Source organism: Patella vulgata, chromosome 1 (genome assembly GCF_932274485.2).
Source record: "Patella vulgata chromosome 1, xgPatVulg1.2, whole genome shotgun sequence".
Taxonomy (NCBI): Eukaryota; Metazoa; Mollusca; class Gastropoda; family Patellidae; genus Patella; species Patella vulgata.
This window is the reverse complement of record NC_065879.2, coordinates 21,233,290-21,257,183: the sequence shown is the minus strand read 5'-3', so window position 1 is coordinate 21,257,183 and position 23,894 is coordinate 21,233,290. Positions and strand designations below refer to the sequence as shown.

The following is a 23,894-nucleotide window of genomic DNA, read 5'->3' as shown; positions in this document are numbered from 1 at the left end:
GGAATGTCATTCATACAGTGGCTATATTTGATTGGCATTCTCGATAATGTAACACTAATGAAATGTTTATGTAACACTGGATAATGTTTATAGACAATGGAATACAAACTTGTAAATTTGATAGTTAAGGGCAAGAATACAAAGTTAATTTGCGGCTTTATTTAAAGAGACACATCAAAGTGTATTATTAATTATATGAAGGTTTAATTTTAATTAAGAGTAAGAGTTAATAATAAGATTTAGATATATATAATAATGTCAGATTAATATTAAAATACAGTTTTATATTTAGAATTGTTAGTTCTTAGTCTGACATGTTTTGATTTGACGGATGAAATGTCCACCCAACCAATCATCACAGAAGAGTGAAGGAAATTCTTAGAAGTCAGAAGACTTATGACTAACGAGATACTCTGCTTAGACGAACAGGACTTATGGTAGCTAAAACAGACCGACAGAAATCCAAGACGAGATACCATGTACCAAATTAAGAATTCCTGAGACATTTAAAGTGGAAACTGAACATTAAAACATATTAAGTGCAGTGTTATAGTATTTTGAAATTAGGACACTTGAAGAATCAATGAACATTTACAGTTACATGTATATTTTTATGTGTTTAGGTTAAATTGAATTACTATAGGACAGTGATGAACTTTTGGAGAGCAATTGCATGCGATGTTTGATTTTGTTTTTTGTTTATTTGTGTTTTTCTTTGATACGTTTATTCTTGAAGCAGATTGTTAATCATGTGTAATCTTGTATGTTAATCGTATAGTGAGAATTTTAGCCTTGACTAATTATTGTTTACACATTGATAGACAAGCAAATAGCATGAGGAACAACGGAAATATGTGATAATATGATGCATGAAATGAACTTTGGGTTAATAAACACATTTGTCATATGCTATTTTCATGGTCAAGATACTAATAGTAATTGAATGTGTTTGTTGACCAAATTAGGTATTAAATCCCCAAATCAAACCTTTTTTACTTTTTTACTTTTTCTGGTTTTCTCATAATATAAATAGAAACGGCTATACAATATATCCATGTTTTTTTTCAGATAAAAATATACCTTATGTGGTTAGTCAAGAAGATGGATATTGTGAACAGAAATATGAACGATCGAGCTGTAGTTTGACAGGTAGCGTAAATATTATTAACCAAATCTGTATATATTTAAATTATAATAAACATTATCCATTCATCCAAACCAAGCATCAGTCGTAAACAGAGTGATCATGGGATTGTATCTGTCTAAATTGAGTAAAATACTGAAAACCGTCTACAGTCACTTAAAATATGGAATGCCGAATTAACCAAAAATCAAATAATTGTACACACTTTCAATCCTAGTATGTATAGCTATAATCTAATTATTAGATTAATTTCAAAGTGACTTTACAAAGAAATGAAATGAAATGGGGTTTAACGTCCTACTGCTCCGAACTGGGATAATGAAGACGGGCATACGCCATACAGTATGCTATGAGGGAAATTATGCCCGGGCAGTGGCGCTACGGCCTACTCTTATTACTTTACAAAGAATTCTACCTATCGTAAAGAATGCATCGTGCAAGCGCTAAATCTGAGTATTCCAGGTCTTTTCTCTGGCTTCAAATGTGATAAGGTATTATGTAGACATTTGTCATATGTCACGCCCATAATCAACTCTCCAGAAAATCGGATGGTTGTGGTATTAAATGGATTAGTTCATTGATAATTCAACGTTTAAATGGATATTCGAGACAATTTGCTATTACCGGGACAACAGAGACTCTTTAGGCTAATTTTTCTCAAAACATCAAACTTCGCCCAGAATAAAGTAATTGGACATTATTTTCAATATATTTCAATGATCTTGTTTCAACATTAAAATATGGACCTTGATACCAAATTCCAGTTATCGTGTAATGCTTCGCCGGAAAGTATTTGTCTATCGCTCTTTGAATATACGAGTATTAGCTATTTTACTGGCACATTCATGATGACATAATTTAGAAGAGATAAAATCCTCTTCGTTTGTCCAAAGAAATATCTCGCTTTCAAAATATAACCTAATTACTAAAATAAGACTACTTTTAATTTATTTTATTTAATGCTAGGTCAGATTAACCAATATATATACTAAGCAGCAAAAGAAACGTCAGGTTGGTATGTTACTCTTGTGGTGATCTGAAACGCACGTTCATAGCCCGATCCACGTCCTCAGTTTAAGCGAATTAGTTTTCTATAAACATATATATATAAACATAACGCACGTGATTTCACTAAAGTCAGGGTCATCGAACGAATTTTCTTATAGTATGATTGCTCGATTATACTTTATTGTATGGTGACTTTTTGTATGCCAGTTTTATTTCGGCTCATGTCGTCATAATGTTCCGGTTCGATGAATTTCGAGAAATAGTTTTGAAGAAATGTTTTGCAAGATTTTTATTTGTAGATTTGTTATTGTAAATTTGTTGTTCGATACCTGTTTTTTGTTGTATGTCTATGATGAAATGTAAATATAAGCTATTTTTGGGGGGGGATTTTCTAATATAAATTTTATCTTTATATTAAAATACAATTAAATTAAACAAAATAGATTTTACGAATGTCTGATTTGTAAAACAAATATTGATTTGAAAATGCAAATTCTAATTTTAGTGTACAAATATCGAAATACCACAACAAATGAAGAAAATTAATTAAGGACACCGAATAAAGAGCTGTTTGGTCTTCCATACGTACAACAGTTGGTGGGAAGATTAAACAAGATGAATGCTTATGAATTAATGTTGCATTGTGACAGGTTAGTGTTTTTATTCCAAACTAAAGTTTCGATTCAGTTCATGTGGATCATATAAAAATAGGTGATCGATAGACCGCTACGATTTGTATTTGAATGAAAATCCCAATAGAAATGCTGGTATACACACCCGTACAATTAGCCCCTGCTATCCAGTGTAAAATACGTTTCAGATTACTAGGAGAGGTCAATGTTTATGACGCGTTAGGTTGGTGTATTTAGATTACTAATAGAGATCAATCATAGGCGTAGGGGCTCGATGACAGTTAGGGGGGGCAGAACCCGAAATGCCCGAAAAAATTTCGGGTTTACAGACAGCAGCGACCTTGTATACCTCCTCCCCTCCCCCAAAGAGACAATTTTGGAATATTTGACGGCTGCAAACACGTTTTCCTGCTATTGCAGCCGTTGAACAAAGCAACTTCAAAGTGGTCTAATATAGCCTAATTAAGGTGGCTGACTCGGAATTCCAATCAATCGTTTACAGTCCTCGAAGACGGGACCGTTAGGATTAAATTTTGAAAATTTAACTACCGCAAACGCGTTTTCCCGATATTTCAGCCAGTGAACATAGCAACTTCAAGCGGTCTAATATAGCCTAATTAAGTTGGCTGACTCGAATTCCAATCAATCGTTTACAGTCCTCGAAGACGGGACCGTTAGAAGAAAATTTTGAAAATTTAACTGTCGCAAACGCGTTTTCCTGCTATTTCAGCCGGTGAACAAAGCAACTTCAAAGTGGTCGAATATATATTATAGCCTTATTAAGGTGGCTGACTCGAATTCCAATCAATCGTTTACAGTCAACGAAGACGGGACCGTTGGGAGAAAATTTTGAAAATGTAACTGCCGCAAACGCGTTTTCCTGTTATTCCAGTCTGTGAATACAGCAACTTCAATTTGGTCCAATATAGCCTACCTGGCTGACCCGAATTCCAAACAACCAATCAATCGTCGCGCGGTATATGGAGGCCTCACCCTCCCGGAGAAAAATTTGAAAATTTAATCACCGTAAATGAGTTTTCTGCTATTCTAGCCCGTGTAAGCAACTCAAAAGTATCCAATGGTTTTGTAACTGAAATCCCACTCTGAATTCTAACCATCCAATCAGACTGTTGCATCTGCATTCACAAATAATAATCGATGCCTGAAAAATGTCGCACAAAGTAGAGTGGTTCCAGACAAAATGTTTTAATCCATAGTCAACTCCGTACAAATTCGTGATATTCAATTACAAGAAAAGTAAAATTAGTGTTTTATTAGGGCTCGGTGACAGTTAGGGAAGCAAAACTAGAAATGCCCGAAAAATTTCGGATTTATAGACAGCGGCGCCAGTTTTCTTTGAGAGGCGAATGACCCGCCAAGAAAATTTTGGAATATTTGACGGTCGCAAACGCGTTTACTGCTAGTTTCCTCTGCCGCTTTCCGGCCCGATGCCCGTTTTTCGGGCAATACCGTTTTTTCGGGCATACCTATCATAAGAGAGCTTCGGTCATATTTTCGGGCATATGCAGTGGACAAGAAAAAGACGAGAAAATACTTTTCGGGCAGTGTGGATCTCATAGAAATAAGTTAGTTATATTTTTTCTCTAAACGTTAATAGAAAAAAAAGGTCGTCGAATTTTTCATTGCCTATGAGATCAATGTATAAAGTGTTAAGTTGATGTATTTAGATTACTAATAGGGATCAATGTACGACGCGTTAGGTTGGTGTATTTAGATTATAATGTATAAAGTATTTAGACTACGGTCAAATTTCCAGCCACAGTTTTTCCAGGATCTCAAAACGGGGAGAACGGCAGCCATTACGGCGGGAAAGCAATGTAGATTACGAGTTAATTATTGTCCCACAATGGTTTACTACGGGGAGAACCGGAGCCATTATGGCGGGAAAGCAATGTAGATTACGAGTTAATTATTGCGCTACCATGGTTTACTACGGGGAGAACCGGAGCCATTATGTCGGGAAAGCAATGTAGATTACGAGTTAATTATTGCGCTACCATGGTTTACTACGGGGAGAACCGGGGCCATTATGGCGGGAAAGCAATGTAGATTACGGGTTAATTATTGTGCCACCATGGTTTACTACGGTCTTGCCATGGCATGGCCGTTACTACTAGGGTTAATACCACTATAGACTACAGTGTGGGGTACGAGCGGTTAAACTTCTCTCATTGTATCAAGTGGCGTGGTTTCGATTCCACGCTTGTACGTGAAAAGGGGTAGTGTCGCATATCCAACCTCTTGGGTTTTCTTTGGTCCCCCGGGCTTCAACCCACTGCAGTTTACCCCAAAGCGAACTATTAAAATAAAATTGAATAACCTGTTAGTCCCGAAATGACCTAGTTTGTTTCAAGTAGGAGTTAAACCAAAGCCCCCCACCTCATTCTCTCTCTTTCTGTTGCGTCACGTAACACACCGGTTTCTGCACGTTTGGGCCCGTTTGCTCGCTGTAGCGCCACCAGGTCCAAATACTTTGTCTTAACTATGTTGTAATTAAACCTAAAACGTCTTTATTGCATTTCAGATTAGTGAAAGAACTTAAAGAGGCTGATAAACATGGTCATATATCTAATGTACTGGCAAGATTGTCATTTCAAGAAACGAATGAATGTATACCTATAGCTGTTAGGAAAGGCTGGTATAAAGTTCTGATATCTCTTATAGGCCATATCGGTTATTTACCGATAGAGTATATTGATGAGAAACAGAACAATTTATTACACCTAGTTTTACATAGTTACACTTCAGGACACCGCATAGGGAATAGAGATGAGTTGTTACAGTGTGTCATTAAATTAGTTGAAGCTGGTGTAGATATCAACCATCTGAATCACGATAATAAGACCCCTATATGTATAGCTGCTACAAAAGGATTGTGTAACGTTGTTATATATCTGGCAGATCATTGTGGTGATTTACCGCTACAATATATCGATGATGAACATAACAATTTATTTCACTTAGTTTTACACAGTTACAGGTCCACATCAACAGAGGGCAATCGTATGATCGGTGATGTGTTTAATAATTATTATAAACAAAACACGTTATTAGGTTTAGGTGATTTCTTTAATAATTATTATAAACAGAACACGTTATTAGGTTTAGGTGCAGTTTATAATAATTACACGCCAACTTACCTTGGGCACAGAGGTGGTTATGAAGGGGACAGCGATGACTTGTTACGGTGTGTTATTAAATTAGTTGAATGTGGTGTGGATGTCAACGCTCTGAATAAAGATAATCAGACCCCTATACTTATAGCTACTACAAAAGGATTGTATAACGTTGTTATATGTCTCATAGATCATCGTGTTGATTTACCGCTACAGTATATTGATGATAAAGGAAACAATTTATTACACTTAGTTTTACATAGTTACACGTTGTCACACCATACGTGTGGAACGAAAGAGGAGTTGTTACAGTGTGTCATTAAATTGGTTGAAGCTGGTGTAGATGTCAACGCTATGAATAAACATAACCAGATCTCTATATCTATAGCTGCTGACAAAAGACTGTATACAGTTGTTATAGATCTGATAGATCGTCGTGCTGATTTACAGTATATTGATGATAAAGATAACAATTTGTTACACTTAGTTTTACATAATTACAGGTCCACATCAACAGACGACACTAGTGGGAACAGTGATGAGTTGTCACAGTGTGTAATTAGATTAGTTGAAGCTGGTGTAGATGTTAACTACCTGAATCAAGATAATCAGACCCCTATCTTTATAGCTGCTAGGAACAAGATGCATCAATTGATGATATATTTGTTAGAACATGGTGCACAAGTCCATTGCATTGATATACAACAGAACAATCTACTACACGTAGTTTTAGGTAGTTATGTAATGGATGATCTGAGAAACAACGTTTTAGATGATGCTGGTTATGATGAAAGGGATATGGATAGTTTGTTAAACTTGGTGATTAAATTAGTGGAGGCTGGTGTAGATGTCAACCATCTGAATAAATCTAAAAAGGCGCCTATATTTATAGCTGCTCATAAAATGATGTATAGCATTGTGACATATCTGTTAAGTCATGGTGCATCTGTACATTGCCTTGAACCAAAAACACAGAACAATCTACTGCATGTAGTTTTAAACAGTGTTGGTTATGATAAAGGGGATATGGATACTTTGTTAAGCTTTGTCGTTAAATTAGTTGAAGCTGGTATAGATGTGAACCATCTGAATAAAGATAAACAGGCCCCTTTAGTTATAGCTGCAAGTAACAGGCTGTATCAAGTTGTTATATCTTTGTTAGGAAATGGTGCACGTGTAGATTACCTTCAGGCAAATACACAGAATAATCTACTTCACATAATTTTAGATTATTTTAAGGAGGATGAGGGGAATACTGCGTTAAACTGTGTGATTAAATTAGTTGAAGCTGGTGTTGATGTCAACCACCTGAATAAAGATAAACGGGCGCCTATATTTATAGCTGCTAGGAAAAGGCTGTATCAAGTTATTGTATCTTTGTTAGAAAATGGTGCACGTGTTCATTACCTTGAGGCAAATACACAGAACAATCTACTTCACCTAGTTTTAGATGGTGCTAGTTACAATAAAGGGGATGTGGATGGTTTGTTAACCTGTGTGGTTAAATTAGTTGAAGCTGGTGTAGAGGTCAACCATCTGAATATATATAAACAGACCCCTATATTTATAGCCGTTCATGAAATGTTGTATAACATTGTGACATATCTGTTAGATCATGGTGCATCTGTACATTATGTTGATATTAAAGGCCATAATATTCTGCAGTGTGTATTATATAATATATACGAATTGGGCAAGGGTAGGGATAAGAATACGGATATAGACCAGTATTCAGACGGTTGTACTCAGGTTGTTAAAACTTTGATAAACATGGGAGTAGATGTAAACAAAGTCGACATTGATGGCAACACTCCGCTGTTCTATAAAGGTAGAAAATTAAACATGTCAAACTTAGATTTATTTCAGAAAGAAGATATCTTGTTCAGATTACAATATGAATTGATCGCCGCATTGATCAATGCTGGTTGTAATGTGAATCATCAAAACAATGAAGGACAAACTCCATTAATGTACTATACAAGAAACCAAGCTGATATCAGTATCTTAAAAATGATGATTCCTCATTCTGATGTTAATCTAACAGATAATAATGGTAATACAGCGTGTAGTTATTGTGTTCAATACCACGTGTTTAATTGTACTAATATATTTAAACTTTATTCTCGCGATGCACTGATGTCACCTAACAATGGGGTTAAATTATTACACCAGATTCTTGCTTGTAAGAGGTTGGAGCTGTTCAATTATTTCATGGGATTAAGGTTGATTATTAATGGTGTTACAACTGACGGAGAAAATTTGCTACATCTGTTAGCTAGAGTAAACTATGATTATTCTCTAGATAAATTTAACTGGTTGTTTAATGACGAGCTAGATACAAACCATCCATCTTCTAAAACCAACACACCTATTATGATAGCTGCCCTGTTATTAAATAGTAAATATTTAGAACTATTCACACGTCATCCCAGAATAGACATCAATGCACAGAATAACCATGGTCACACAGCTCTTCATCTGTGTATCATTGGATTTACCATGGTTAAAGATGCCTTGAATAACAGACAGGAAAATGACGTGGTTGAGAATTACTGTAGACAAATATATCCGATATACATGGAGTGTGTTGATACTTTACTGGCTGCTGTTGGTAGAGATGTTAATATTGCAGATAGAGGGGGTAGAACTGCCTTGATGATGGCGGCAATGAAAAACGATAGATTTCTTATAAGGAAGTTACTTAATGCTGGTGCAATGGTTAATTACAATGGAAAATCTGCTTTACGCCATCTTGATATTTGTGAGAGTGTGTTTGATCTAAGTTTTAAAAAACTCGTATCTGCTGGAGATAATATGCTTCTCAATTTACCGTGTATTAACGGTAGCACACTGATCCAAGCAACCTTGTGTTTTCCACGTTGTTGGGATCCACATACGGCTGTTAGTTTTATTAAATATTTAGTTAGTGAAAACTGTTGTCTTCAGTCTCTTGTTACATCTTTTGTTGAAAGTAGTTATAACCAGATCGATATGATGGAATTTAACAGTCAAGAGAGGAATACACTGAGAAAACTGTTATATCTGAGTGGAGCCCCAGAAAAAGAAGTTGTAACGGCTTTAAATTTTGAGAAGGAAGATACAAATGTAGAGAAAGATAATATGAGAAGACTTTTAAATCTCAGAGGGGTACCAGAAGAGGAAATATTACAACATTTAAATTTCCGGGATGAAGATGAGCATGATCCAGAAAACACATTCCACTCACGACACCGAGAAATATTCAGTAACTACTGCTGTAATATATCTCTCAAGTCTCAGTGTAGGAGAATCGTTAGACAGAAGTTAGGATTGGGTATAAAGGAGAAGGTTATTGATCTAGAACTGCCTGGAGAATTAATCGAATTTATTCTCTTAAAAGATGTTCTTAATCCTAAAGATTTCTACGTAGATAATATTGAGGATTGTTGTAATGATTATGATGATGATGATGGTTATGGTGGCTATAATATAAATAAAGATAGAGATGATGATTATAACTACGAGTATTTTACACTCCTTACTGATGATACGCTTTTATACGAATATGAACATGATTCTAAATACCCTAATGGCAAACACATTTTATTTTGGTTATAATAAAGCAAAGGTGTCCAAGTCATAATTAATGTTTTGTATATGTTGTAAAATGTATTAAAATGAATTATTTGCTTTATGTTGACGAATATAGTAGTTAAACATACATTATGCAAGAGATAAATCTGCCTATTGCAGGTTTTGTTTTAGGCCTCAAATGTTATATTAACTATTAATTAAAAATTTATTAATATGACAAGGCCATAATCAACTTTCGATGCCATCTGATGCTTTCGATTTTCATTAGATTTGAATCCGATCTACGGTTGATCAGCCGTTGATGAATAAACGCAATTTTTTTTATTTTCATAAAATCGGCAACAATGATAATCGAGGTTACAAGATTTTTAAAGTGAGTTATTTCTCGACTTAGAGTGAAGTAATTTGACTGAAATTTTCAGAATATTCCCGTTACAGTATCTATTATTTAATTATTATAGTTAGAATTGACAGCTCTTAATCAAATCTTCCACAATGTATCCTTAATCAAAAGTGATGATTATATGTTGTGAATATATGATCAGTTTAGAATATTTTATTGTTCATATTCACTTATTATCCTTAGTTTCAGGATTGTCTCTTTAATGAGGTGGGGCTAATTTTCCCGCAGGTTTTGTAAGCACATGACTTACTCTTGTCGCCATCTTTCCTACACAGTCGCCCATCCAATTTCTTTTATAATTATATCGATTTCTATAGATCAGAGATAAAATCAAATATATTATTATATTAATATTCAGTGAAACATATTATAGTATAGATTATGTATTTTGTCAATGATCTGTTGCTGATTTGTTATGAAAAGTGGGTAAGCTGACGAGGTATTGTTCATTGTTAGAGAGTCACCCAAAATTCATACAAATCTATCTTATATCAGGATTCAGCTTTGTAATATTAATGTTAGTTCATATACTATGTATTCTTGTCGATCTAGTGTAATAAGCTAGTTAGTTATGGATATATGTATGTAGATGTATGTTATAAAGCCCGACACCGCTGAATATTTATAACGAGTCAGTAGGAGGCAGACCACCATTAAATTTCATCATCTCGGAATTGTAGTTCGTTTATTTATAGCAATTCTCTCTCTCTCTCTCTCTCTCTCTCTCTTTTCTCCCCTTTTGCATGCCGATTTTTGTTGATTTTTTGCTCTAGAATGGACGAAAAGGGTTTGAATTAACATTTTCTGCTAGGTTTTGGTCAACCTCATACAAATTTTAGTGCAAAGACATGACCATTTGTTCCTCTGTCTGTGGGGAAAAGCATTCAGCCCAACGAAAATTTGGGGAAAAGTTGGAGGTGGGCAAAGAGGCCAGAATTAACATTGAAGTCAATGGGGAAATTAATGGTGGTCTGCCACCAGTAGTTGAACAAGAGTTATCTCCCTTCAATTACCATTGAGATTATTATCAAAGTTTTTTTTTCTTTCTGAATGCGTTTTATTTGGCTTATGATTGTTAAGTTTATTCTTTCAGAATGCTCATTATATCCTGTTTGTAATTCCTTCCTCGAAACCATATGTGAATACGTAATTAAGATAAATTATAGTGTACCGTTATTATTTGATATCAACATAAAGAGTTAGAACTATTAATTTGTGTTGTTGTCAAGAGTATAACAGATGTAACATGTATTACTGAAATTTACCGCCTGAACTTTTTCTTACTTGGATAAATTCGAATCATTTCTTCAACAAGGAGACAAATCTTTGGAAAATTAAAGTCAGATTAAAGATACTTTCCCAGAAAAGTATTTATCGTGTGTTTATTTCCAATAAAAGTATGTCAAATTTGGTATATATGAGAAGTATAGACACCCAATCTTACTATAAAAATACTGGATTACCCATAAAACACCCATGGGGCAAGCACTGGGAAAAATTGTCAGGGTATCGCTAACTGGCAACCCGACGGTTATCTGCCAGCTTATTATGTGCCAGCATAAGTGAGGGAGCGGTTGTTATTTCTTGATCAAATGGTTAGGCGGGTTTGGGAATATTGAGGGGTGTCAACGTCCTAAAGACCCTGCAATTAAACGGCGGAAAAAGAAGTTGACATAAATAATTAAGAATTTACTTAGGTAAATGTACAGTAAGTAATGACAAATACATTCTGAAAAATGGACCCTCCCACAATGAAGCTAAGTTGACAGACATTGCGTCTAACAACAGCTTACTCATAGCTATAGGCATACCTGGCGAATACAAAGTTTTGAGAGGGAATTGAAGCAAATTTTTGATAGATTGGTTACTTTGAATATGTTGTTAGTCCAAATCTATCATCAAATCACAAAGTTTTTACGCGGGAATGTATCTTTAAGGTAAAGGTAAAGTTTTACATGATAACACGTGGGTGTACGATTTAAAGGGGCACTGATGGTCAAATAGTTTATTGTGGACTTCTGTATCCCAGGGCAACTATTCAATGTTGGAAAATAATATGTTCAGCCTTGTTGGTGTCGAGAATAGTTGGCAACACATTGGTGTCGCTTTACCTTGTCCTTAACTAACAGTAAGTTACACTCACAGGCTAGTAAAATTACAAACTTTATCTTTTGATTATCATTCAGTAGGATATTATGCGCGTACGAACAAAAGCCACCGTAAATCGAACATCTGGTAGGGTTGTATCGAGTGGACGTTAAACCCACTTTCTCTTTCACACACACCTGGTAGCGTTCTAATTTGCATAAACTTAAGATGGCTGCCAATTTGAGCTTTAAATCCAAATATCATTGATACATGTAAATGTAGATTTAGTTTGCTGATATAAATGTGATTTTAAATGGTACCATTACCGTTGCAATTTGTAAAATCTGATCTATCCTTGTTGTCTCCCTAGGTTTCCCTCACTTCTGCCTATTTTGACGTCTCCCTAAAAATTGATCCTAGTTTGAGACCTGTCAATGTCATTCAAGAGAGAAAGAGACAGAGAGAAATGGGGTCTAACGTCCAATCGACACAGACTAGGTCATTTTGGGACTAACATATGCTTTAATTTTATTTCAATAATTCGCTTGCGCGTAGGGGTTTTTAGCAGTGGGAGGAAACCGGAGGACCCGGAGAAAACCCACGAGGTTGGACAGGCAACCCTACTCCTTGTCACGTACAACCGGGGATTCGAAACCACGCCAGTTGAGTCAATGACAGGCCTTATTATACAGTGCGCACGTGCTAACCAATCGACCCCACCCCCACCCCACCCCAATATGCGATTTAACTTCTATAGAGTGGCAAGAAGGCTCGCATTTACATTTGGAATGGAATTGGTCTCAATTACATCATAAAATATATAGTATGCGAAGGGGTAAAATGAGAAAAAGCACCGGATCAGTTTGTGGTACTATACGTCCGATGTAAACAACGCACGTTCTATCGAGGCAGGCGCGGGGTGTCTAGTGGTTGTACGTGTGCGAGTGAGATCATAGGATCTGTTATTGAGACAAGTCACGTGGTATCGATTTCCCGCTTGTACGTGACAAGGAGTAAGGTGGCATGTCCCGTGTTCGTACTTTCTCTCTCTACCCTCTCCCCCAACTCTCTCTATGTTTCCACCCCTTCTCTCTCTTTCGCTGTCTCTCGCTATGTCACGGACTCTATCTATCTCTCTCTCTCTCTCTCTCTCTCTCTATCGCTTGTCTTAATGCCTTTGCCCGTCCTCATTCGCCTTCGAAGCAGAGAACAACCGAAAACCAAGAACAGCGTGACAGCGTAGCGAGCCTGTGGATATACAGGAGCGTAGTTACGGCGTGGCAGCACCGTGGTTGAGGTTGGTGGGTGCGTGGCTGTAAATGAAATATCTGCTAAGAAGCCTTCGTGGCATAGATTGTTATCTATGATATCACTTTCATAACTTCTTTCAATGGTGATGGCAGTGATGTCATAGATGGCCAGTCTAGTCGTTGTTTAAGTGGTGATTTAGTTTGTTTTTCCAACGTAACAACATTCCTTTTAGCATTCCGTAACGCAGTTTGGATGTCAGTTTTTAATAACATCATCTATTCTACGAAGGTTTTTTATAGCAAGTATTACTATTTCATTTTCAGTGCTTGTTTTTATTTCTTTGTGCACACCTCTCTATTTAATATCCTAAATTCCCGCTCCACTTTTTAATTTATTAATTACCTTTTCCAAAGTTGTAAGTTTGGCATTTTTAACGATCTTATTTTCCGGGAGAATCGATATTGGCTCAGTGGTCAACTTGGATGAGGAATCGTCATCGTTGGTTAATACCTCAAATGGGTACAACACGGCACTGGCTTCGAGGAACATGCAGGGGGTCGGATGACCCAACGGGTAACGCAAGCGCGTTGCATCATAAGGTCTGCCATTGAGTCAACTGGCGTGGTTTCGATTCCCCAAATGTATGTGACAAATTCGTAAGGTCGCCTGTCTAACCTCGTGGGGTTTCTCAGGCTATAGAAACCAATTAACACTCTTCCGTTGACACTGAGTATCTAGATGCAAAAAAAAGAATACAAAAGTTGATTGAGAAATTCACACGCTTATGGATATTGTGATAACCACTCTTGATATAAACAAACGCCATTTTGTTTGGCAATTTAGTTATAGACGTGTTTGTAGAAACTGGTTACTGTATGGGTAAAAACAAGAGCCTGGTTACTATGAGTAAAAACACGAACACGATCATGTGTGTAAAAATGTCACTTTAAAACACGATGTTCAGATTCGGGAACAAATAGGGTTACTTAAAGGAGCTAAATCGCTAATATTTTGGACCTAGAAATTGGGACAAATGGGTCGCAACACATATAATAATGTAATATGAATTTATATAAACTGTTTTACATTCAATCGTGTCCGTTTTACTGTGAATTGTCATCAGTTATGTTCGGCGAAATACGCCAGAAGTCTCAACCGCAAGTCCGTTTCTAGTGTCTGGTTATTCCAGTCAACACCGATATTATTTATTGCGCATGCTCTCCAAATAAGAATATGATATCACCGTTTGACATGACTTGTGGAATATGTCTAGCCTCATTCTTTGAGCACCTTGTTACAAATAGCGCTGAAACGCATTATGGTACACGATTCGTGTACCAATGGTAAAATGTTTATTTTGTTTTAAATATTGGATATCAGAAGCCCATCTTTTCCTGTAAGATCACAACAACACCAATGCCGATTTAAATTGCAAAAAAATCGTGTTTTCAATGACGTAGATTTTGGATGATATTGAGTTACGGACTTAGCTACTTTAAATACGCCTTCTTTAAGAGCTAAATCTGCCTATTGCATTTCTTATTTAGGCCGTTAATGTTATATAAGATTATATACTTTCGGTTAATAAAATGAGCTCAGTTACGTCATTAATTCGTGTGCTTACCCTAATTAGGTGGGTAAGAGGAAATAAAAAGGCCTCCCGTCTACACGCATTGTCGCCCACCATTCACGTGACAATTGAGAGGTTCAGTGTAAAGTGAAAGAAAAACTAACTACATTCCACGAATTGTTTACAGGGTTATTATATCACCTTGAATACTGTACGTCAATAAGCACACTATGGTTAGTTGAGGGAGGTTTGGCTGTGTCAGCATGTCATGTATGTTTAACCCCATTTCATGCGATATACATAGTCTGCTAGTCGGACGCTAAACCACATATCTTTTCGCGTACTTGGTGCATTAATAGGACGTTACCCCCCCCCCCCACACACACACACACCTAGTAGTGTAGCTCGATAAATCGTATTTATCGTGTGGACGTTAAACCCCATCTCAGTTACCGTGTGCATTATATGCCATTAGTAGGACATTGAACCATGTTTCAAGTATCGTGTGTATTGGTAGCACGTTAAACCGAATTTATCGTGGGTATTAGTAGGACGTTAAACCCCATTCTATATTATACCGCGTGTAGAAATGTACGTTAAACCCCAGTTAATGTCATGTACCGTGTCTATTAGTGGGGCGTTAAACCCCATTACATGTCATGTACCGTATGTATTAGAACGATAAACCTTATTTCAAATCATATATCGTGTGTATTAGTAGAACGATAAACCCTATTTCAAATCATATACCGTGTGTATTTGTAGAACGTTAAACCCTATTTCATACCATATACAGAGTGTACTAGTAACACGCCATCAATAGACAACAAGTCTGTACAGATCAAACACAGGATTGTAAACCTCCCTTATGTGATGTACCGAGAAGTAAATCAGATATTGCGAAATGAATTAGTCACGGGTTATAGAATATTTTTTCGTAAAAGGATCATGGCGGAAAAACGTAAACGGGATACTTGTAGTATATGTCAAGAGAATTTCACCAAACCTAAAATTATTTCGTGTTTTCACACTTTTTGTGAAAAATGTCTAGAGAATCACATTCAGAATACTGCACAGAATTCTTGCTTTTCGTGTCCGGTTTGCCGGAAAGTTATTGCTGTTCCCAAAGGCGGCGTGGCGGAATTCTCATATAATTTTTATATTGAAGAAGAATATGTTAAAGTGAAGAGGAGGGAAAAAGTTATCAACTGTGATATATGCGAGGAAGAATATTCTAATTACAGATGTGTAGAATGTGGTCAGTATTTATGTGATGCTTGTAAGGATAAACACGACCAATTTTCTGGCTGTATCAAACACACGGTGTTCAGTTTAGATGATGAAACAGAAGTTAAACTACAGGAGAAGAGACATTTTTGTACAGAGCACGAAACAGAGGAGTTAGACTTCTATTGCGAGACTTGTACACTGAGCATATGTTTAAAATGTTTGATGGCGAATCATAAAGACCACAAGACCCCTCAGTTGAAAGACTGTGCAGAAGCCGTGAAGGTAGAGCTGACCAAACTACAAACAGAACTCGAGGAACGCCATAAAAAAATTGATGGGTATGTAGCTTCCATTGATAAAAAGATATCTGAGATGAGAGATTCTAAAACTGAAACTTGTAAGAAGATCGACGAACAGGTACAAAAAATATGTGATGCTATAACTGCTCTAGGGAACGAATCTAAGAAGGAAGTTGAGACAACGTGTGATGAGGAGGAGCAAAAGATGAATAAAATAATAGAAAACATGAAAAACCTCTCACGGCAAATGGAAGCCACCATTGAACATTTGAAACAAATTTTGAAAAAGAACTCTGTAGTTGAAAATATAAATGTTCTTCCAAAAATAAAAAGCGAAAAAGCAGAAAAATGTTCAACGGATTTACCATGTCTTCCTCGTGTTGTGACAGAATACAAGACAAGTAAAGTCAGCCTTGTCTATCTATCTAGCTATCTTGGGAAGTTGTCCATTTTACGTGGTCCAACATTTCAACATAAATTCACGTTGTATAATCCTTACATAGCGCGGAGGTATGACAGTGCAGTATACCGAATAGATGACCTACCATGGTTTCTAAGAATTGACACCAATAGAGACAATGATCGTGTGAATATAGGTTTATATTTATATCTAGGTGATCACCCAACAGTTCAATCAGTGACAGCCCGCATTAAACTAGAACTTCTTCAGGCCTCTGATAGAACGAGATTATGCACTAAAGAAGATAATACCATTTTTTCAGGAACGACGAGCTTGTATGAATGGAAAGATGTCACTACTACATATGGTAGCAACTATTATTTTGCGTCACGCCAGAGCTCAGTAGCTGAGAAATGTTTTCTAGTTCAGGCAAACGTTATCATCGAAAATACAAAAACAAAATAAAAACATCGGGTCTTAGGCATGTCGATGTTCGGATCGATGCAATGGAAATGATTTTATCCAATCTTAAAGGATACAATGACTATTTAGAAGACGCAATTTTTATAATCAGTATTTAGAAGTAAACAGTCTTAAGGACATATTAAGGGATGCTCGATTGTCAGTCCAGAACGTTCTGAATTGACAGAATCACAATAGAGTTGGGCGGAATTCAGTCCTGTTACTGTTCTGTTATTCCCGACAACTGAGGTGGTGTGAGTAGAATCATGTAGTAATTAAACACAGCCAATATGTTTCAGCTGTCATGGTTAGTTGAGATATTATCTTATGCATTCCACGTATGCATTGTAGTCCAAAATCCCCCTTTCCAATCCATTGTTGCTCTTTTGGGTTTAAGAGAATACAATTCTTGAACGTTCAATCGAGTATCCCCGTAGAGTTGCAGTTACTTGGCTTGTGATGTTTATCTATACATTCATTATTCCGTGTATTCGAATTTTAAGCTTTCGACTCCTCTTAAAGTTGTCAACAATAAACGAGCCCTTGTATTCGTAGTGAATGTATGAATAGATTAATCCCACTTCCGTTCATTGTTTTCTAAAGCTTTCGACTTTTCTTGGAATTGTCAACCATAAATGGGTCGTTTTATTCGTAATATATCTTTGTCAATGAATTAATTACACAGGTAAATTGTGTCCCGACAGCGGCGCTATGACCTACATTTATTTCGAACTCCGACTAGCAAGAGTTATTTTACGCGTGCACGGGACCTCAGCTTTTCATACCATCCGAACGAGTAGACCCTCTTGCATGTACGACTGGATTATCCCGGGGAACCTTATCAACTTAACATGTATCTTAACATATTGATTCAGTAGTATATTTATATAGTTGTTTAAACTAATGTATATCAAATATTGAATTCTAACATGCTTTTATGTTTTATTTTAATTGTGCTGTTAATGTCTGTATTGTATTCTGATTTGTCGGTTTTTTTTAAAAAAAAATAAACTCAGTCAATTGGACTAATATTTCTTATACATGAACGCTTGTTAAAAAATATTCGATGAGAACGCTATGTTTCGAGCTACATACACCCAGCATTAGATAGTCCCAATAAAAACCCATTTAAGCTCAGGTAATATACGGGGGCAGGCCACCAAAACCGTTCACCAGGTTGATACGAATGTACATAATACTTCTTTATAGTGCAGTTATTTTCCTTTCACATATTACCTGTAGCAAATGAGTTATATTTAGGTGTACATATATAATGTCATTGTATTGTATACACCACTTGTTACTGACCTAATTTACCGGTTACGAGGGAATATATACAGAATTTTGCACACTGTAACGTTGATATCGTTGACTTAGCAACAAATAACTGTTATAAATGAAAATAAATATACGACACTAATAGATCAAAGTCAGCGGTTTATATACATAATGTAAAATGAATAATTTGAAAATTTCATTCAAATTAATCTATTGCGAGCGAAGATATTAGCCTTTGAAGGTTTGACAAGACGTGTGCAATAATCTCAATCACCGTACTGGTTGTTGGAAGCTATGTCTCGCTCCTCCATTTTTACCTTAAATCAAAATCTGGCTGAACTGTTCTAATCTATTTAATATCGGAGAAATCCGATGCCACTGAGAGTTGATTATGGCCTGGATAAGTTAATTATTGTCTAAATAATAATTTAGAAAACATTTCAGGCGGAAAGAAAGACCTGCAATAGGCAGATTTAGCTTTTGCATAATGTATGTTTAATATGATTAATACAATGACGTCATTATTAATGTGACGTCATAATGTATGTTTAATCAACGGGTTACTAACTTTGTAGAGCAGATTTTTTAAAATTGTCACTGTTTTCTGTTTTAGCAGGATTTGTTTATTGTAACATTATTTACCCAGTTTTTTTTTTATCTGTGTACACTGAAATCCCATTTTTCTAAATTCCTTATAAATTATAGAGCCACGGTGGCTAAGTTTAGTAAGACGATGGCTCGCTAGCCTGGAGGTCGCGTGCTGGACGGAGGTACAGACGTCTTGTGTAAACATTGGCATATACGTTAAAGATCCCTTGGCAGTTGGAATTGGATATAATATAAGGTCATAGCACCGCTGTCCGTGCAAAATTTCACCCATACAACAGTAGGAAATTAAACCCCATTTCATTTCTTATAAATTATAAGAAATACACTATTACGGATGTCCTTATGTGCCTCAAGGCCTAATACTTGCTCTATAAATGCTGCCTAACTTCAAAATATCCCAATATTAATATCACATTATACATTATGAACTAGCTGATATTATTGATAACCCCACCTCTCTGTAAATAGTAAAACATGTTTAAACTTGTGAAAACTTTAAACATGCATTATGCAAGAGCTAAATCTGCCTATTGCGGGTATTTCTTTAGGCCCAAAATGTTATTTAAATTATTAATTAGACATGTTAATGTATTAAGTTTTCCAGACCATAATTAACTCTCCATGGCATCGCTAGCCTACTATGTTTATTGGATTAGGTTCCGATTTAGTGTTCGACTTCCATTCATAATTTAATTAATAAAAAGATAATCGAGACTATGTTTTATATCCTAGCGACTTTAGTAATGATGATCGAGGCTAGGTGGAAAATCTCGGTTCATAGGGGATCAATTGGACTGAAATTTTCAGCAAATTCCCTTTACAGTATCTAGTTTTTAACTATTATAGTGAGAACTGTCAGCTCTTTATCTAATCTCCCATAATATATTTTTAAATGACAAATGAAATTATGGTGTTTAATAAATAATTTAAAAAAATATACTGCTTCGTGTATTACACCAGTCAATACATATAGCTAAAAGTCACAGTGGTTCTTGCAATCGTAGTCTCTATGGTAAAATGGTGGTTGATCAGGAAACCATTTCCGTAATGCAGTAATTTATTCCAGTAAACAAATTCAGGTAAACCGGGAGCATGTCCACCAGGTGTAAATATACCTGTAAATTGTCTCACTATAGATTTACAGTCATCAATATGATTTACCAGTTTAATAGTACAATCAGCTGGACATGACGTCATATTACAATCGGCTGTAGCTGTAGGCCTACATGACGTTATATTACGATCAGCTGTGCATGACGTCATATTACAATCATTCTCATTCAGCTGTTGTATATAAACTCCTAATGTTGGCGAATCACCGAGGTGTTGAACTCCAACTCTCCACAATGAATCCTTCAGCATGGCGGGATTCATATTCCAATAACACATGCCCTTAAATTATCTGTGCTCTTTAGATGAAAACTTGACGTGAAACAAATTTTGCTTATTTCTATCTGTTTACAGGACTGCACTGGGCCGTGGATTCCAGCTAGAGTTTTAACATTAGGTGGAACATTCATTACTGGAACTGTTGCCTTAGAGTCGTTTTTAAAAAGATCACTAGAGCATATTTGATTGCTTTGTGACGCCCTGGCACTACTCTTCATCTCCTCTTCTTGCCCGGATAACTTCAACCTTTATTCATTGATCACTTTACTTTTAACAACATTGATACCAAAACATAGTCAATGACATAATCCATATAAAGTTTATCGACATCAGCTAGAAAATCAACTCATGGCTTGATTGATTATGTTGTGGTCGAATTACGTCATTCTTCTCGCATGAGGAAATTCTAACTGATATTGATTGTCTTTACTTTATACCATGGTTGTTGCTGAGTTTATATTTTCACAAACCACATAAAATATTTATATATTAATATATTTCTTCGTATCACTAATTGTGTAGTCGACTGTCATTGCATCCCAACAATAGTTCATTTAAACACACTGAAAGGTTTATTTTAGGTTTGGCTTTGTCAGTATAGGTGTAACCCAACGTGTGTATAAACCCTATTTTATATCATGTACCGGTGTATTAGTAGAACGATCAACCCTATTTCAAATCATATACCGTGTGTATTAGTAGAACGTTAAACCCTATTTCAAATCATATACCGTGTGTATTAGTAGAACGTTAAACCCCGGAGATCACGTGGCTAAGTGGGTAAGACGCTGGCTCGCTAGCATGGAGGTCGAGTGTTCGATCCCTGCATTGACCGAGAAAGTTCATCCAGATTTTCCGGCGTGGTCCCTCCCTTGTCAGCGATGCAGGACGGAGGGCCTGACAAGGACAGGTGTCTAGTCGTTTGGATGGAACGAAAGTCCCGAGTACACAATGGTCTGCACGTAAAAGATCCCTTGACAGTTGGAATTCGATATAAGAGTAGGCCGTAGTGCCGCTGTCCGGGCAAAATTTCACTAATAGCACACTGTATGGCGTATGCCCGTCTTCATTAGCCCAGTTCGGAGCAGAACAGTAGGACGTTAAACCCCATTTCATTTCAATTCATTTACTTTAAAACCTATGTCAATCTGTTTCACAGAGTATTACGAAAATCTTCTAATATCTCTGTAAAAGATATCACGCGGCCTCAATCATTGGCTCAATGGCGCGTGCATTGTTTACATAAGACGTTACAGATTCGAGCAGAGTGGCGCCTTTTACTCATTTTAATACCCATTAAGACTAAAATAGGAAATAATTTTTACCTACAAATACTTCAAACGTCTTTATTTATTTTTCTAATACATAAAAAAAATGTTTTAGAATTTAATTTTTCGGAAGAAAAAAGTTAATATTTGTACCTCATTAAGTCCCATCGATGTCATCCTTATCATTGATTGTCGGGGCCTAGCGAATATTCACTGTGGATCAGTGTGGTACCGTGTGATAATCTTTGAGTGGCATTTAGCGATCGGTAAATACATTAACAGAACACAGTTTTTATGGGATACAATCACTAGTTTTATTCTAAAAGCACGACGTTTCGACAAGTATCCTCTTATCGTTATAAAAGTGAATAATCAAATGAAAACAAAAATATACCGCAAACCAACCCACACAGACCAATATATATATATATATTAATTACAATTCCAGTCATCCTCACTATGTTGAAAAAGCCCTTATATCCATCCGAGCACGCAGAGCAATTAACATTTGTGCACCAGAATTCATGTGTTTTGTAACTTGAATAATTATAACCCCTTACTAGTGAATAAGCAGATCAATGAAACGATAAAAACCACTGGGACAGATCGTCAAAAACCTGAAAAATCCCCCATCAGAATAACCTTGCCCTTTTATGGTAATCTAACATACAAAGTGAACAATCTACTAAAGAAATCGAACATCGATACCACATTCGCGGTCCCTACAACCCTGAAACAAATACTGAAGCCAGTGGTAAGCTGCAACCAATTCTCCCCATTCAACCCAAAGGAGTTGTCTATCAAGTGATTTGTTCCTGCAATCAATCATGTATTGGGGAAACGACACGACCAATTGACAAAAGAATAACAGAACATAGGTCCAAAGCTGCCACTTATAATTCAGCCATAGCGGAACATCTACAGAAACACCCACAACATCGAGTTAAATGGAATGAGGTCTTAATACTCACCACTAACCAACAGAACAAGAACACCAGGAAGATCCTAGAAGCAAAAAACATCAGAAGATATTCGCCTGAACTTAATAGGAACTTAGGGCTTTACATCCCCAGGGCATATCATGATGTTATTAGTATGCATAATATAATTTATCTATGACAATTTAGAACTCTTGGTTGTATTAAAATCTCCCCCTTTTGATTGTTAAGTTTTCGCTATTATAGATTCTCCCAAACCTGTCCATTATTTGTGTATTGTTATATTTGTATTTACAAATCCATATCATATTTAATTTCATGTATATGGCCTTACTATCTGTGCCTCATCAGCTTTACCCCGTTTGTTCATGACACCCTTTGAATGGCTTCATGCTAGTTTAACCCCCTACTCATGCATTAGAGTTTATTCAGTAAGCTAATTACCTTGTTGGGCTTGTTGTTTTTGTTAAATATTCTTTTACCCCTTAGATTCATTTTGTTACTTTTTTTTTTAATCCATTTTGATCGCTTCACTATGGATTTCGTAGATATTGATCTCAAGTTTGTTAAATGTTATTGTGCTTGATAAATGTCGCCTAAATAAATCCGTAGCTGTTTTAAAAAAAAGAAACTTTTTTACAATAAAACCAATGATTGTTTCCCATTTAAAGATACATTCCCGGGTACAAACTGGGTGATTTGATGATATATTTGGACTAAAAACATATTCAAACTAATTAATTTATCATACTTTTGCTTCAAATCCTTCTCAAAACATTGCAATTGCCAGGAAATACCCTAGCTATAAAAAAATCGACCAAAACAGGTCATTTTTGTGTCACGTGACTTACCTCTCTCTCGGAGGAGGATAATTCAATTCATACACAAGACGATGCTGTCTTTAATCGCCGACTATTTATTACAAATGTCGAAGCTTAATTAAATTCTCGAATTATCCACTGCCGGCTTCTTTTTCCGTGATTTTTATCTCAGAAAGTGTTGTGCGTCTAACTCTTCATAAAGTTCATCAACATATACATCAAGCGCTAGCCTTTGACGTCACGGGCTGTCGATTAGGGAAAGCCTTACATTTTTGTCCTGTATGCACTCCATGAGTGTTTTCCATATATACCAAAATTTCCATACTTTTATTGGAAATAACCACCCGATAGATACTTTTCTGAGAACCAATCTTTAAAAAAATATGTCGAAACG

The 23,894-nt window shown here is 36.1% G+C and overlaps 3 protein-coding genes across 3 annotated transcripts in view; all 3 read left to right on the top strand.

Annotated features, from left to right (window-relative positions):
• LOC126816614 (3-oxoacyl-[acyl-carrier-protein] reductase FabG) overlaps positions 1-23,894 on the top strand; it is a 121,726-nt gene that overhangs the window by 67,762 nt on the left and 30,070 nt on the right. The window lies entirely within an intron of this gene.
• LOC126816793 (serine/threonine-protein phosphatase 6 regulatory ankyrin repeat subunit A-like) lies at positions 1,059-11,235 on the top strand. The gene is made up of 4 exons (XM_056102092.1): positions 1,059-1,149; positions 2,111-2,155; positions 2,658-2,802; positions 5,330-11,235. Exons 3-4 carry the CDS (start codon positions 2,768-2,770, stop codon positions 9,516-9,518), a joined length of 4,224 nt encoding a protein of 1,407 aa, XP_055958067.1. The 5' UTR covers positions 1,059-1,149; positions 2,111-2,155; positions 2,658-2,767; the 3' UTR covers positions 9,519-11,235.
• LOC126816486 (tripartite motif-containing protein 3) lies at positions 15,629-18,222 on the top strand. The gene has a single exon (XM_050543109.2). The coding sequence runs from the start codon at positions 15,680-15,682 to the stop codon at positions 17,198-17,200; it is 1,521 nt and encodes a 506-aa protein (XP_050399066.2). The 5' UTR covers positions 15,629-15,679; the 3' UTR covers positions 17,201-18,222.